This window comes from Bubalus kerabau, chromosome 11 (assembly GCF_029407905.1).
Source record: "Bubalus kerabau isolate K-KA32 ecotype Philippines breed swamp buffalo chromosome 11, PCC_UOA_SB_1v2, whole genome shotgun sequence".
Classification (NCBI taxonomy): domain Eukaryota; kingdom Metazoa; phylum Chordata; class Mammalia; order Artiodactyla; family Bovidae; genus Bubalus; species Bubalus kerabau.
This window is the reverse complement of record NC_073634.1, coordinates 6425069-6440917: the sequence shown is the minus strand read 5'-3', so window position 1 is coordinate 6440917 and position 15849 is coordinate 6425069. Positions and strand designations below refer to the sequence as shown.

Sequence of the window (15849 nt, the reverse complement as noted above, 5' to 3'; positions counted from 1 at the left end):
GGAAACTGGTGAGTTCTGCATTTATTTAACAGGGGAGACACTTTGAAGTTTGAGTCCGACCAAGTTAACTGCTTGCTAGGATAAAAATCAGATTTACACCCATCAAATGATAAGCGGATAAACAAACTGTGCAATATCCATACAATTCATCTCCTGACAGTAATTGACCATAAAACAAATAAAGTTCTGGTATATGCTGCTGCTGCTAAGTCGCTTCAGTCATGTCTGACTCTGTGCAACCCCAGAGACGGCAGCCCACCAGGCTCCCCCGTCCCTGGGATTCTCCAGGCAAGAACACTGGAGTGGGTTGCCATTTCCTTCTCCAGTGCATGAAAGTGAAAAGTGAAAGTGAAGTCGCTCAGTCGAGTCCGACTCTTAGCGACCCCATGGACTGCAGCCTACCAGGCTCCTCTGTCCATGGGATTTTCCAGGCAAGAGTACTGGAGTGGGGTGCCACTGCCTTCTCCCTCTGGTATATGCTACAACATACTAATAGATGGATTTTAAAAACATCATGTTAAATGAAAGCTATCAGTCACAAAGGGGCTTCCTGGCAAAGGATGAGATGGTAGGATAGCATCACCAACTCAATGGACATGAATATGAGCAAACTCCCAGAAACAGTAAGGACAGGGGAGCCTGGCAGGCTGCAGTTCATGGGCTCGCAAAGAGTCAGACACGACTTAGCAACTGAACAACAACAGAAACTGGTTCAGTGGTAAAGGACCCGCCTGCCAACGTAGGAGACTTGGGTTCTATCCATGGGTCAGGACGATCCCCTGGAGAAGGAAATGGCACCCCACTCCAGTATTCTTGCCTGGGAAATCCCATGGACAGAGGAGCCTGGTGGGCTACAGTCCATGGGGTTGCAAAAGAGTGGGACACAACTTAGCAACTAAACAACAATCAGCCAAAAAGCATCTCATATTATATAACTCTATTTGTATGAAATGTGCAAAACAAGCAAATCTAGAGAGATAGAAAGTAGATTCCTTTGGCCTGGGGCCTTATGGGCAGGGTGTATAGCTAAGAAGTACGAGGTTTATTTCTGAGGTGATGAAAATTTTCTTTAGGTTGACTGTGATGATAGTTGCACATTTCTGTGAATATACTAAAGAATACTGGATTATACATTTTACATTGGTTAATGGTATAGAATGTGAATTACATCTCAATAAAGCTGTTATTTCTGAAAAAACAGAGAGGAGAGGGGCTTCCCTGGCAGTCCAGTGGTTAAGACTATGCATTTCCACTGCAGGCGGCACAGGTTTGATCCCTGACTGGGGAACTAGGATCCCACATGCCACATAGCATGATCAAAAATAATTTTTTTGAGTAGATATACAAATACAGCTGTGTTTTTTTAAATTAATTTTTATTGGAGCATAATTGCTTTACAATGTTGTGTTAGATTCTACTGAACTGCAAAATGAATCAGCCATACCTGAACTAGCTGTTTCCTATTGGGATAAACATTAAAGAGATTTGCAAAAATGTAAAACCGTGCCATTCTTCCTGCTAGCATTTTTATTTTAAAAAATTTACTTATTTTTCTTAAAAATGTTATGCTAAGGTTTTAGTTTTAACTTCCAATACAACAAATGTCAATAGATATAAAATGCATATATTCTAAGTATAAGAGATTAAAAATGAGTACATGATATGAACATGTGTAAAGGAAATGTAATGAATAAAGAAGCATCAGGGTAAAAACATTTTCATTCCCTGGTGGTTCAGTGGCAAAGAATCCTCCTGCCAACGCAGAAGACATGGGTTCAATCCCTGGGTCAGGAAGATCCCCTAGAGAAAAGAAATGGCAATCCCCTCTAGTACTCTTGCCTAGAAAATCTTGATCCATGGGATGGCAAAAGACAGACATGACTGGGTGACATTCTAATGACAAAACAAAATAACAACAACTCTAATGACAGTGGTTTTCTCATCAGAAATCACGGAGGGGGCTTCCCTGGTGGCTCAGTGATAAAGAATCCATCTGCCAACACAGGAGGCCTGGGTTTGACCCTTGATCTGCAAAGATCCCACATGCCTTGGAGCAACTAAGCCTATGGGTTACAATCACTGAGCCTGTGCTCTAGAGCCTGGTAGCTGCAACCACCGAAGACGGCGTGCCCTAAGCCAAAGTAACGAGAAGCCTGTACATCACAACTAGAGAGTGGCCCCCTGCTCTCCACAGCTAGATAAAAGCCTGTGCAACAACAAAGACCCAGCACAGCCAAAGAAATCATGGAGGCCAAAAGGAAGCAGCTTCTTTGTTTCTTTGTTTTGGCTGTGCCTCTCACTACGTGGGATCTTAGTTCCCCAACCAGAGATCGAACCTTGTGCCCCCTGCAGTGGAAGCACACAGTCTTAACCACTGGACTGCCAGGGAAGTACCTATACAGTCTCTCTTAAGTGCTAAAAGAAAAGAACTGTCAACACCAAAACTTATATCTGGTGAAATTACTCTTCAAGAATGAAGGAGAAATAAACATACTGTCAGACAAAGAAACTAAAAAAAATAAAAGTTCCCAGCAGAACTATTCTTATAGAATAAATAAAGTTCTACAAACAGGAAGGAGATGATAAAAGAAAGAACTCTGAAACATCAGGAAGGAAGAACACAGTAAGTATTGACACATATAAATATGTGTAAATAAGCAGACTCTTCTTGAATTTTCTAAATTGCTTGACGGTTGAATAAAAAACTAAAGTACAGCCTAATGTGATTCTCAATGTACGAAAAAATAAAGCATATTAAAAATGAGATTAAAGGGACATAAAGGGAAATAGTGTCCATTCTTCATCCAAACTGGTAAAATGCTGATACCAGGAGACTTTGATATGTTACATATTTATAATGTAATATCTAGCACAACCACTAAAAGAGCTGCATGAAGAGATACACTCAAAAATATTACAGATAATTTTTTTTAAATTCTGAAAAGTGTTTAAGAAACCCAGAGCTAGGCAAGAAAAAGAAACAAATGGAAAACAGATAAACAAAGAAAACAAAACAAAACAAAAAACAAAATAGCAAACTCTAACATACAAATAATTATATTAAATACAAATGGTATAGAGACAACAGTTAAAAGAGATTAGCAAAGAGGATTTAAAAACTGATTAAATAATGTGTCTAAGAAATTTGCTCCAAATATACTGATATATAAGTTAAAGTAAAAGGACAAAAAAGATGTCATGTAAATATTAATAAAAACAGAGCAGGGTTGATTGTATTAATGTAAAAAAAAGTAAACTACAGAGCAAAGAATATTACTAAGGCTAGAGGAGGACATTATATAATTATAAAAGTGTCAATTCACCAGGAAGACTTTGAAATTCTAAATGACATGATGAAACAAAATTTGAATAGTTTTGTGTCTATTACAGAAATTGAATTTCTTATCAAACTTTTCTTACAAACTCCAGGCTCAGATAAGTTTTACCAGTGAGTTCTATCAAACATTTAAAGATGAACTAGTACCGATCATATACAAACACCATCAGAACACAGAGGAGAGGGCAACACTTCCAAATCATTTTATGAGGTCAACATAATCCTGATACCAAAACCTAATAAGGACATTAAAAGAGAATTACAGAGTAACACCCCTCATGATCTTAAATGGAAAAATCCTTGACAAAATATGAAGAATTGTTATTTTGCTAATGTTAATGACTGAATTATAATTATTACCCTAATCCATAGCCTCCAAAAGGGGTTTGCACATGCCAGGGTGGGAGCAAGACATATGCAGGGTGTGAGGGGTATAACTTATATTTAGGTTTTATTTCATCTTTAAAGAAGAAAGAATGAAATTAAGTATTACTAATATTTAATAGGTGGATTGAAGATTGTACATCTATATAATATACATATATTGGGGGTCCATGTGCAAACCTTTTTTACCCATAAGGATGTGAGATCAAAACAAACTCAGAGGAACATCCCTGGTGGTCCAGGGGCTAAAACTCTGTGATCCCAATGCAGGGGGCCCAGGTTCGATCCCTGGTCAGGGAGTTAGATCCTGCATGCTGCAACTCAAAGATCCTGCATGCTGTGACTATTAATAAGGCCTGGCACAGTCAAATAAAAATATAAACCAACTCAGAGACCTGTGTTTTGAGAGGACTTCAGAACTGATGCCGCCTCCTCAAAGGCTTAAAGGGCAGCATGCTGTTTGGGTTTTCCAGTCAGTGCTGCTTTGTATTAATACCTTCACAATGTGGGAATCCAATCTGTGATAAAATCTGTTTCAAGGTCAATTTGTTGCTCTTAAGCCCATGCAGTTGAAGCCATTCCTCAGATGAGATGAGACTCTGCTTGACTGAGTCTGTTCTAGTGTCGCTCAGCCCCTCTTGCTTCCGAGGCTGCTCCTCAGAGATGGTGGAAGATGAGCCTGGTACTTCCATCTCTGAATCAGGATCTAAGTCACAGGAACCTCCTGTAAGGGCAATTGTCAAAATCAGACTTCCTGAAAACTTGGAAACAAGCTAATATCAACTGAGGACTTGTTTAATATAAATGAGAGTACAATCACACTGAATGCTATTTAGCACAGGTAAAAATAATACAAATTGTATATTTGTTGGCAAAGAAGATACATAAATATATGCCTAAAAGGTATTCATAAGATTCAATATCTATATGTGCATACCCCCACTCAGAAAAACATTGAGAAAGATATATGCCAATTTTACAGTAGTTTTCTCTGTGTGGTGAATACAAGGATTCACCATCCCATGTTTCATTCTCTGAGACTTTACTTGAAAGTTGTGGCTTTCTGGCTCAAGTAGCCAGAAAGTTTAAGAGATCAGCCCAACTTAAAGCAATATACAACCTGCCTAAACAAAGCTGGTGTATACATGGAGTGGGGAGACTGTAATGTGATCTTAGCTCACTTACCACTACTTCAGGCAGGGCCTGAAAATCTGAGGAAAGAGTAGAAAGCTCTGCTTCCCTTTGTATCTAGGAATGTGCAGTGCATGTAAATGGGTTCCCTGGAATGCAACATTTTCCAACAATGGAAAAACTCCCTTCTCCCATTTCTAAAATTCTCATCCTATTTCCAGAAAGTATCCCTGTTATGACAAGCAAATTTAGTCAAACAGAAATCAACTGGACCCAAGCTAGGGAGGTTTTGTGAAAAGACGTTAGACATACTATTAGCAAACATTTATTTAACTTTGTATATTTTCTGTGTAGTATACATTTTCCCTTACAGTAACCTAATGAGGTAGGTGGTACTACTATTCGCATCTTACAGATGAGGAAACCAACATAGCGGCGGTCTAACTAACTTGGCCAGTTCTCACAGCTGGTGGGGGTGGGGTGGGGGGAGGTATGTGGCTTAGATTCTAACCTGTGCCTTCCATTCCAGGGTCTATGTCCTGCGGACTTTACAATAAAAAATCCAACTGCATGCAGCAACTTCCATTTGTTGGCCAGGAACTGGGCTGAGCCTTTCAAAGACTATCTCACAAATTCTTCATAACAGTATCAGTTACCCACGGCTATCACCCTACTTACATTTGAGGAATTGGAACATGTTCAGAAGACACAGTCAGTAAAGCAGAAGCAGAAATCAAAGCCATTTCTTTACCACTCTGCCATGGTGATAAGTGACCTCTTCCCACCTGGTCCTATGCTACAAGGCTACAGACTCCATACAACAGGACTGCTGTCCAGGAGGGCTCCTGGGTCCTCACTGAAGACCGAGCACTGACCTTTATTCTCAGACCTCAGGCTCAATAAGGGTTTTCCAGGTGGCACTAGTGTTAAAGAATCAGAGACACAGCTTCGATTCCTGGGTCAGGAAGACCCCCTGGAGAAGGGAATGGCAACCCACTCCAGTATTCTTACTTGGAAAATCCCCCATGGACAGAGAAGCCTGGCAGGCTACAGTCCATGGGGTCACAACGAGTTGGAAGTGATTAAGCACATATGTACAGGCTCAATAAGCTTTTTGACATATTTTCAAAGATAATGATTTCTGGACTTCCCTGGTTGTCCAGTGGTTAAGAATTCGCCTGCCTATGCAGGGGTCATGGGTTCCATCCCTGGTCGAGGAAGATTCCACATGCTGCAGGGCAACTAAGCCCGTGCGCTGTAACTGAGCCTGAGCTCTGGAGCTGGTGCTCTGCAACAAGAGAAGTCATTGCAAATAGAAACCCACACACTGCAATTAGAGAGTAGCCCCCACTTGTTACAACTAGAGAAAGCCTGCGAGCAGCAATGAAGACCCAGCACAGCTGAAAACTAACTAACTAAATAAATAATAAAGATAATGATTTTCATTTTAAGGTTTATGTGAATTTGTACTGTCCCTATATGTTGAATTCCAAATTTCAAACAAATTCATATTTTTGGTGAAGATCTTCTTTCTACAAAGGCTCAATTTGATGAGAATGTTACAATAGTATTTGGAGAGCATCATGTAGGAGTTGGAAGATAAAGGATGAAAACTCCTTATAGGTCCATTCTGCCATTTTAAGCAAGTGATTCCTCCTCTCTGCACTGTTAACACATCTTAACTCCCAGGGCCACCGCAAGGAACAAATGTGTCAATGCGTGGATGAGCACTTGATATATCAGAAAGAACTATGCACAAATAAATTCCTTAAAAGTCATTACTCTTCATACTATTTGTAACCTAATGAATGGACTTATTAAGCTTTAAAAAAAGTTATTACCCTTTAGTAATTGTGCCTTGTTTCATACATCCACTTTTATCCAAACCTCCTTTTGGAAGTCCCAAAGTTCCCAGAGCTATGAAGTTTGGAAACCTCCTACTCCTTTAGAATCACAGAATATGAAGACAGCAAGATGGGCAGGCTAATATGCTTCTGCTTTCTTTTTGAGGTCTGTCCAACAAAGATTGCCAGCTGAAGGACTTTTAAATTTGGTCAATGGTTCCTACAGAAACTAGAAAAAGGAAGCTCAGAATATTTTTCACTATTTCATCATTTCCAGTTACTCTCTTTCCTGAACACACTCATCTACCTCCTGTAATCTTCTTCCTAAAGGGAGCTACATGCATGAGGTTAAAAAAGGAGCACAGCTACACAAACTGCTCACTAAGGCTACTAAACTGGATTTTGGAAGCTTAAAGAAGATTTTAGAAGAGCCATAGCTTTTGCTTTTAAGCCAAACATATTCTCAATTCCAAACAAAAGGCAACTGAATCCTTCAGCTAAGGTGTATGGCCCAGTCCCTTTTGCATTTGAAAGATTTTTATTTATCTTAAAAATAGTAAATATTTATTTATTTGACTGCTCTGGGTCTTAGTTGCCACATGCCTAGCTGCAGCATATGGGATCTAGCTCCCTGACCAAGGACAGAATCCAGGCCCCTGCAATGGGAGCACAGAGTCCCAGCCACTGGACTACCAGGGAAGTCCCTCAAATGATCTTTTTAAATATTTTTTTTAAGTCTAGTAGGCTCTGTCAGATCAGAGAACCTATAGGAGTCCTCCTAATTCATATCTTGACTTTTCTGGCTTTTTAGCATGAGAATACCCATATTGAGCTGAACTTATCCAGAGAAAACAAGGAAGGAAGGAGAGAAAGGGCACCTCCAACAGAAGAGATCATTCTTCTCAAATGGGGTAAGAGGTACCCTGGAGAAGCAAGAAAGTTTCCAGAGCAAAGTTGCCGAGTGAACTGACAAAGCAATCCTTCCACACAGCCCACCTGTTTTCCTACCTCTAAGCTGGTCTCAGGTCATTCTCCTGTGTGGAATCTCAGCCTTCAAGGCCCATTTCCAATCCCATCTCCTCCATTAAGCCTCTCCAGAGGCCTCATCAAACCCCTGCACCCTCCCCCTGCAAAAGCCCCAGTTTTTGCTTGGCTATTCCACCCATATGGCCTTAGCCACTTCAAATCTGTCCTCCCTAGATTGAAAATAGATTCGATTACTACAGGGATAAACCACATGAATGTCCTCAGCACAGTGCCTTATATACAGCAGGTACTTTGTGCAAGTGTTGAGTTGAATTAAATTGATCACTCAGAATTACTGAGAATCCTGATTGTTCCAAAAAAGGCAAAGATTCGCAGTGCAGGAAATAGCTGTCTCTTTAAACAGACATTTTCCAGCTCTGACTATGTTATTATGATTAGTATTATAACTGAGTTTCTTTATCTGAGGTTATTACAATATAGAGGAATCCAGAAGTTAGAAATAACAAATTCCAGTTGAGCACTTCCCTAAGTTTTAAAAGCTATCCAAGAGTCAAAGTTTTGGGAAATAGAAAAAGGTTTTCCTACATAGAAAGAGGAAGTATAAATGGAAAAAAGAAAAAAAAAAAGTGAAAGTGTGAGCTGAAGGCAGCTGCAGGCAGGCAGAAGTTTGGGGAAAATATAGAAAGTTGTCTAAACTGGCACAGTCCAAAGTCCCCAAGCAAGGTAACTAGGGGTTCCGCGTACGGCCACCCTGGAGCTGCTGGGTCTTTGGGTACCAGGCAGCAAGAGATGTCCCACGGCCGCCCTGAGCTGAGTCCTGCAGAAGGCCTCATGCCTTAAGACAGCAGTCCTGTATGGTTAGAGGTTGAGTGGCAATGTTATTCCATTGTGTCTGACTGTGCAACCCCATGGACAGTGTAGCCTGCCAGGCTCCTCTGTCCATGGGATTCTCCAGGCAAGAATACTGGAGTGGGAAGCCATTTCCTTCTCCAGGGGATCTTCCCGACCCAGGTACGGAACCCACATCTCCTACTTTGGCAGGCAGATTCTTTACTAGCTGAGTCACCTAGGAAGCCCTGGTCCCACCGTGGCACCCACCAGTGGCTGAGCTGGTGGTATAGTGGGTGCCTGCCTCGCTTCCACTGCTCTTCTAGCAGAAAGGTGCACTCCAGAAAGCAGCCTGTCCAAACCAATACGAGGCCGCTCCTGCAATTTCGCCCTCCAGCCCTTGGCTGAGGGAGGTTTGCAGGCGGCAGAGACCACGGTGGCCACGTGGACACGGTGGACGTGCCCCATCAACCGGGATCACAGTCTAAGTTGGCCAGCGCCATGGGCCCAGCCGGCCGCCGACCCCACCAGCCAGCCCATGACTCACGAAGTGGCCCTGGAGCTACCCACTGCACCAAAACGGGGCTCCCTATCCGCTTGTGCAGTGCTGGCGGCGGGAATAGGCCGGTCGGGTGGGATATGCGGGGCTGAGCCCAGAGAGCTGTCGGAGAGCCGGGCCTGCCTCAACGGAGCGCTCCGGCCCGCGCCAGGGAGGGAAGGGCCCTTCACATCTCGGGCTGGGGCTGAGGGGGCCACCACCACCACAATGCATGACTTAATTATAATTTAATTCAGTCTAAATATCTGGCACACTTCTACCTGCTTCACCTTATCAGTGTCGGCCTAGAGTACAGACAAAATTTTTCTAAGCTGGGTCTCCACCACAGAGGCGAGCTTTGCCCCCGGAATGAGGGGAGGTGCAAAGCGCTCTAAGGTAGGAGGGGTCGGGACGCGTTTCTGGCTGACCCTGGTATGAATTAGTTAAGTGACTCAGGGTAAGTTGCCGAGCTTTCCCCTAAGCGGGGGCCAGTCCAGCTCGTAAACTGTGGGATTCCAAGGCTTCCATCAGCAGCTTGTTGGCAACCTGGGCGCCTCAGGGGTTCTGACGTGAGGGGACAGCAGTCCGCACTTACGAGGCAACCTGTCAGGTGAAAGACCAGGCGGTTCCTGTCAGCAGCCACCTTCCCCTGCTTGGGGGGCCTTTCGGCCCGTGAGGACAGGCGAGGTACGCATCTCGGTTGATAAAGAGCGACTCCAGCGGGCGAAGTGTCCGAGCTTGGTGCGAAAGGATTCCAGCCGTTCTGTTTCTCTGTGACCCGAGGGCGACCTGTGGGGCACAGCGTCGCGGCGGTCGCTCGGACACCTCCAATCACGGCTCGGCTCCCCGGTCCGGCCCCGCCCATGGAGCACGTGCCCCCGCGGAGGCGGAGCCAGGGGCGGAGGGGCGGGGCTCCGAGGAGGCGCTGGGACTCGGTGCTTGGGCGCGGCCCGCGGCTGGGTGTGCGGGTCCAGCTGAGACAGATGGACCCGAAGAACTGTGAACTGTAGTCTTGCAAGTTTGTAATTTTGGAGAGGGGCGGGGGTGGGGCTGCAGTTACCAAAATTCCTCCTTTCTATTGGATGTGAGTATTCCTATAGGTATTATCTTCTCTATTTGGCTTTATTTTTAACCCTTATTTTTATTTGTAACCATGAGTAAGCAAAGAGCGCAAGACGTGATTTTTTTTCAGTCTCTCGGAAATAAAATTGTTTATGAAAAGCATCTTTAAATCCTTAATAAGATCCCACAGGCAAGTATTGTTTTACTGTGTTGAGATATTAAAATGTGTCTTAGATTTTAAAATTCAAGAAGTGACCAGATTATTTTGGGGTGGGTTTTTTTTTGGTAAGTTTTTGGCTCAGAGATATAATAAAACATAGTTAATATTAGAACTGAATATTTCTGTCCCCAACAGAAAAGTCTACCTATCTACAGGGGTTTATTTTTCCTATATTCTTTGAATGCCTTTATAACTATAAAAGTACTGAAAGGTTTGCTCTCAGATCATAAATCATTACACAAAATTATTAGATTGTATACTACTGTCCCAAATGACACCTGCCATTTGCACCCCCAAAAAACAAAAACTCAGCAGTACTGAAGATTCTGTTCAGAAGGCAAGTAGCACAGTGGCCATGCCCATGTTTGCCTATGCCACATTAAACCCTGCTGCCCACACCCTGCCAGGCTTGTATTCCTAGGTCACTATGGGTGAGACAGAGCATACAGCATCCACTCTACTAAACCCACTGCCTCATGCTGTCACGCCGGGCACCCCACCTTCATCCCATGTCCTCTCCCTTCCCTGTGACACTCGCCTCTTAACATGCAAGTCACTGCAGGTGACTCTATGCTTCTGTCAGTTATGTGTATATGCCTGTAAGCATATGTTCTTAGGAAACATTAATCATTAATTACTTAAAGTGTAGACAGAAAAGTGAGCAGAAGTTGAAATCATTTTGGAATTCTGCATTGCTGATAGGGACTTCAGTTCAGCCAGCCTTACGGGAGTTCAACTTATTTTTGGTTGCTGAGTGGTGTGGAGTAAGAATATCTTTAGCAGAACTTCTCTGGTGCTCCGGAGAAGTTATTTGACCTTTGTACTATTTACTTTTCAAGTTGAATGGTTTTTCTTTTCTCTTAAACAAGCCTATCACTGGCACTACTAGGCTTAAGTCTCTGCGCTTCGGATGGAGGGGGCACAGGTTCCATCCCTCAGGAAACTAGATCCCACGTATCAAAACTAAAGATCCTGCATGCCTCAACTAAGACCTGGTGCAGCCAAATAAATATCAAAACAAAACAAAACCTTTAGCACAGTTGCAATATGCCATTGGACTGAACCTTTACACTTTTGTTTTGAATTTTATACATATTTTGTATCCTACCTTCAACCTGAGTAATTGACATCTGTCATTTCACTACCATCCTTAAAGTAATATCTGTGTGTGTGTGCGCTCAGTTGTGTCCAATTCTTTGGAGTTCATGGGTTGTAGCCTGTGAAATTTCCAGGTGAAAATATAGGAGTGTGTTGCCATTTTCTACTCCAAGGGATCTTCTCCACCCAGTGATATAACCCTCCTCTTTTACATCTCCTGCGTTGGCAGGCGGATTCTTTACCACTGCGCCACCTGGGAAGTAAAGTTTAACCTGAGTTTACCATTCAGGGACCATATACTTTCAGCCTCTTTGCCCACATCTCAAATTCTCCAGCAGAGAGACAAATGTGGTCCCTACCTCTGACCACAGATGCCTCTACTCCAACACCCGCTTCACCTGAATTACCACCACTTGGGAGCCACAGTCCCCAGAACCTACAGGGCCAGCTCAAGCCCCTGTCTCTACTTGGCCCCCAGGACACTCCAGCCCCAATCATTTCTTTCCACCTGTCCAGATTTAGAGTACCAGTTGTCAGTACCACACTCTTGGCACCATGTCCAAGTGTGACAACCCTTTACGTTGTTATTTGACCTTTGTGCTGTTTACTTTTCAAGTTGAATGTTTTTTCTTTTTTCTTAAACAAGACTATCACTGGCACTACTGGGCTTATGATCATGATTAGAATCTTGGTAGGTGAAGGGCAGCAGAGAAAGCAATGGCAACCCACTCCAGTACTCTTGCCTGGAAAATCCCATGGACGGAGGAGCCTGGTAGGCTGCAGTCCATGCGGTCGCTAGGAGTCAGACACAACTGAGCGACTTCACTTTCACTTTTCCCTTTCATGCATTGGAGAAGGAAATGGCAACCCACTCCAGTGTTCTTACCTGGAGAATCCCAGGGACAGGGGAGCCTGGTGGGCTGCTGTCTATGGGGTCGCACAGAGTCGGACACGACTGAAGCGACTTAGCAGCAGCAGCAGCAGCAGGTGAGGGGCAGGGAGGGTGATAAATGAAACCAGAGGAAGAAAAGCAATTTTCCTGAGCCCACCACAAAACCTGGAACCAGAGAAAAAGTAAAATGTTAATCCAAGGGAATTGTATATATATGTGAGGATGAGTCTGAGAAAGAATTATCACAGAAGCACTCCTGAAGAGGAAGGAGGCAATGGGGAGTGAAGCAACTGAATCAGGCAGCAGCTGCTCTTGAACCTTGGATGGTGCTGTTGGTCTAGGGAGTTTGGCTGCCGTGGGCTGCCTGAGACATCAGGGCAGGCAAAGTCCAAAGAGACATTTGTACGTAGCATGATGTTCTTCAGTTCACTGTTCTTTGTGTGGCGAGTGAATGCAGGTCTGCAGCCCTCAGTCTATAACATCTTTCATGAGAAATAGAGATTTTAAGCATAACTGTTCTGCCCTTTGACAATTGCTAGGCTGAGTGCCAAAGAATTGATGCTTTTGAACTGTGGTGTTGGAGAAGACTCTTCAGAGTCCCTGGGACTGCAAGGAGATCAAATCAGTCAATCCTAAAGGAAATCAACCCTGAATATTCATTGGAAGGACCGATGCTGCCACCTGATATGAAGCACCAACTCATTGGAGAAGACCCTGCTGCTGGGAAATATCGAAGGCGGGAGGAGAAGGGGACGACAGAGCATGAGATGGTTGGATGGCATCACTGACCCTATGGACATGAGTCTGATCAAACTCTGGGAGGTAGTGTAGAACAGGGAAGCCTGGCATGCTGGAGTCCATGGGGTCACAAAAAGTCAAACACAACTTAGCAATTGAACAACAATGTTCAGTGTTAATCAACATTTAAAAATAATAGCTAGAATTTCTTGAAATCCAGGCAATGTTCTAAGCACTATTAATATGTCACTTCATTCAATACTTACAAAGGCTCCAGGAGGAAGATACCATGATTATCCCCATTTGACAGACAAGTAAACTGAGACATAAGCCCAAGCAGCTTCTCCAAAATTACCCAGCAAGTAAATGGTGGCCGAAGAATTTGAACCCAGGCAATCTGCTTCAACACCCCACCCTCTTAATTATGTGGTGTGATGATCAGTTATTGGCTTTAGTTTTCTCCATAATAAATGTTCTTTCATCTTGGTTGTACAGTGTTCATTTAGAACTGGATATTAGTGCCACAGTGAAAACCTCACTGGACTTGAATGGGCTTTTAACAGAACACATTTCAGTTTTAAATGGAATAAAACACATCCATTTTCTAATCACCCCTCCTTCCCACACTTCCTGTTAATCAACCCCTTTGCAATGCAGTGTTGCTTTTCAATAAACTAGATGCCTTTAAGTCTACAGTCATATCCCAATTGCTGAATTAAGACTTAGATAAATATTTTATCTAAACAAGAAGTCCCAAACACCTGAACATTTTAAATCACTCTTCAAAATAGATACTTATACCAAAAGCTGGCAAAACCAACACTCCTGGAATGAGACTTTGATCATAGGCACAAATCTTCAGGAATGGGTCTGAATATTGCCTTGGCTGGGACATGCTCTTCTCGTGGTTCCTAAGGATCAGAGTAGACAGTGTTAACAATGGCAATGGGAAATAAGACATTTCCTCATTTTAGGGAGTGGCTTAGTAGTAAAGAATCTGCCTGCCAAGCAGGGGAGGTGAGTTTGATCCTTGGGTCAGGAAGATGCTCTGGAGAAGGAAATGGCAACCTACTCCAGTATTCTCGCCCGGGAAATCCCACAAACAGAGGAACCTGGCAGGCTACAGTCCATGGGGTTACAAAAGAGCTGGACACGATTTAGCAAGTAAACACTGCATGAACCCAAGGCAGGGTGAACTACAGGGCACAGGACTCGGGCACAGGTCTAGGGTCTCTCCTTCAAAGCTCAGGTCTCTCTACCAGATCCTTGCCAAGGCTGGAGGGGCCAGCGTGTGACACTGCTAATGTGGGAGGAAGAGAGAAGAGTGTTTGCCCACCAGAAGATGTAAGTTCTGGTTTGGCTGCCCTCTTGTCCCTTTTGTGAAACAGCTAAGTGCCAGAGGGAGAAACACACCTGATGGACATAAACTTAGCCTCATCAGCATCCTGAAATCTGATCCCATTAGGCCAGTACTCACACTTCCCGAGGAGTGAAGGGAAGAGATGAAAAAGAGGAAGAGGATAACATTAGACCACTTGGAGCATTCTCACTGATGAATCTAATTGTAAAATTCCCAGGTAAAATGGCAGCAAATGAATTTAATAGAATATTTTTAAATCATTTTTTAATTGTAAACATATATACCTTTCTACCTAGCCATTCCACTTTTTGATGTCCTTGAGAATATATGAAAGTGTTTTTATCATAGCAAAATAATAGAAATCTAAGTGTCCATCAGTGAAGGAGTAGTAGAAATTATGATGGGCTTCCCAGGTGATGCTAGTGGTAAAGAACCTGTCTGCCAACGCAGAAGATGCAGGAGACACAGATTCGATCCCTGGGTCGTGAAGATCCCCTGAGCAGGAAATGGCAACCCACTTCAGTATTCTTCCCTGGAGAATTCCATGGAGAGAGGAGCCTGGCAGGCTATAGTCCATGGGGTTGCAAAGAATTAGACACGATTGAAGCGACTTAGCACGTACACTCACTCCAGTACTCTTGCCTGGAAAATCCCATGGATGGAGGAGCCTGGTAGGCTGCAGTCCATGGGGTCGCTAAGAGCCAGACACGACTAAGCAACTTCACTTTCACTTTTCACTTTCATGCATTGGAGAAGGAAATGGCAACCCACTCCAGTGTTCTTGCCTGGAGAATCCCAGGGACGGGGGAGCCTGGTGGGCTGCCGTCTCTGGGGTCGCACAGAGTCGGACACGACTGAAGTGACTTAGCAGCAGCAGCAGCACGCACACAATGCAGAAATTATGGTATATTCTCATGGTAATATGATAGCATTACAAAGTTTATTTGTAATAATGCAGAACAGTTTCCAAGGTATGTTACCGATTTATCTTTTAAACAAGTTGCAAAACAAATGCAAACATTTTATGTACATGCACACACACAATTATACTGATGTAGTCGTGTTTGCATCCACTCACAGCCCATTGGCCAGAGCAAGTCACATGGCCCCACCTCATCGGTAGGAGATGAGGAACTATGGGGAGCTCAGGCTAACCAGTGGGCAGTAGGGATTTCTCTCTGCCATATAAACCAAGGCTTGGGCTTTTGGAGAATAAAGAGTTGCAGGCTGTGGTTTGGGCTTCCCAAGTGGTGCTAGTGGTAAACAACCCACCTACCAATGCAAGTACAAAAAGGAAGTTTTGAAGGTACAGGAATCAGAGGTAATGGGTCAAGGGGCCCATGCACTGATTAAACACACCCACTAGCTGTGTGACCTTAGTCAGGTTAATTATACTCTTTGATCATTTTTCTCAGGGGTCATAAAACATT

At 43.5% G+C, this 15849-nt stretch overlaps 1 protein-coding gene across 5 annotated transcripts in view; it reads right to left on the bottom strand.

Moving 5' to 3' along the window:
- Nucleotides 1-9844, bottom strand: part of VWA3B (von Willebrand factor A domain containing 3B) — a 169312-nt gene extending 159468 nt beyond the window's left edge. For all 5 annotated transcript variants that reach the window (XR_008700128.1, XM_055539392.1, XM_055539393.1 and 2 more), the window contains exons 1-2: nt 9645-9844; nt 4218-4445 (exon numbers count right to left, since the gene is read on the bottom strand). Coding sequence is in view for 4 of the 5 variants with exons in the window: in XM_055539392.1 (XP_055395367.1) it covers nt 4218-4413 (196 nt within the window). In the remaining variant the exon portion in view is untranslated. The remainder of the gene's footprint in view (nt 1-4217; nt 4446-9644) is intronic.
- Nucleotides 9845-15849: the final 6005 nt, after the last annotated feature.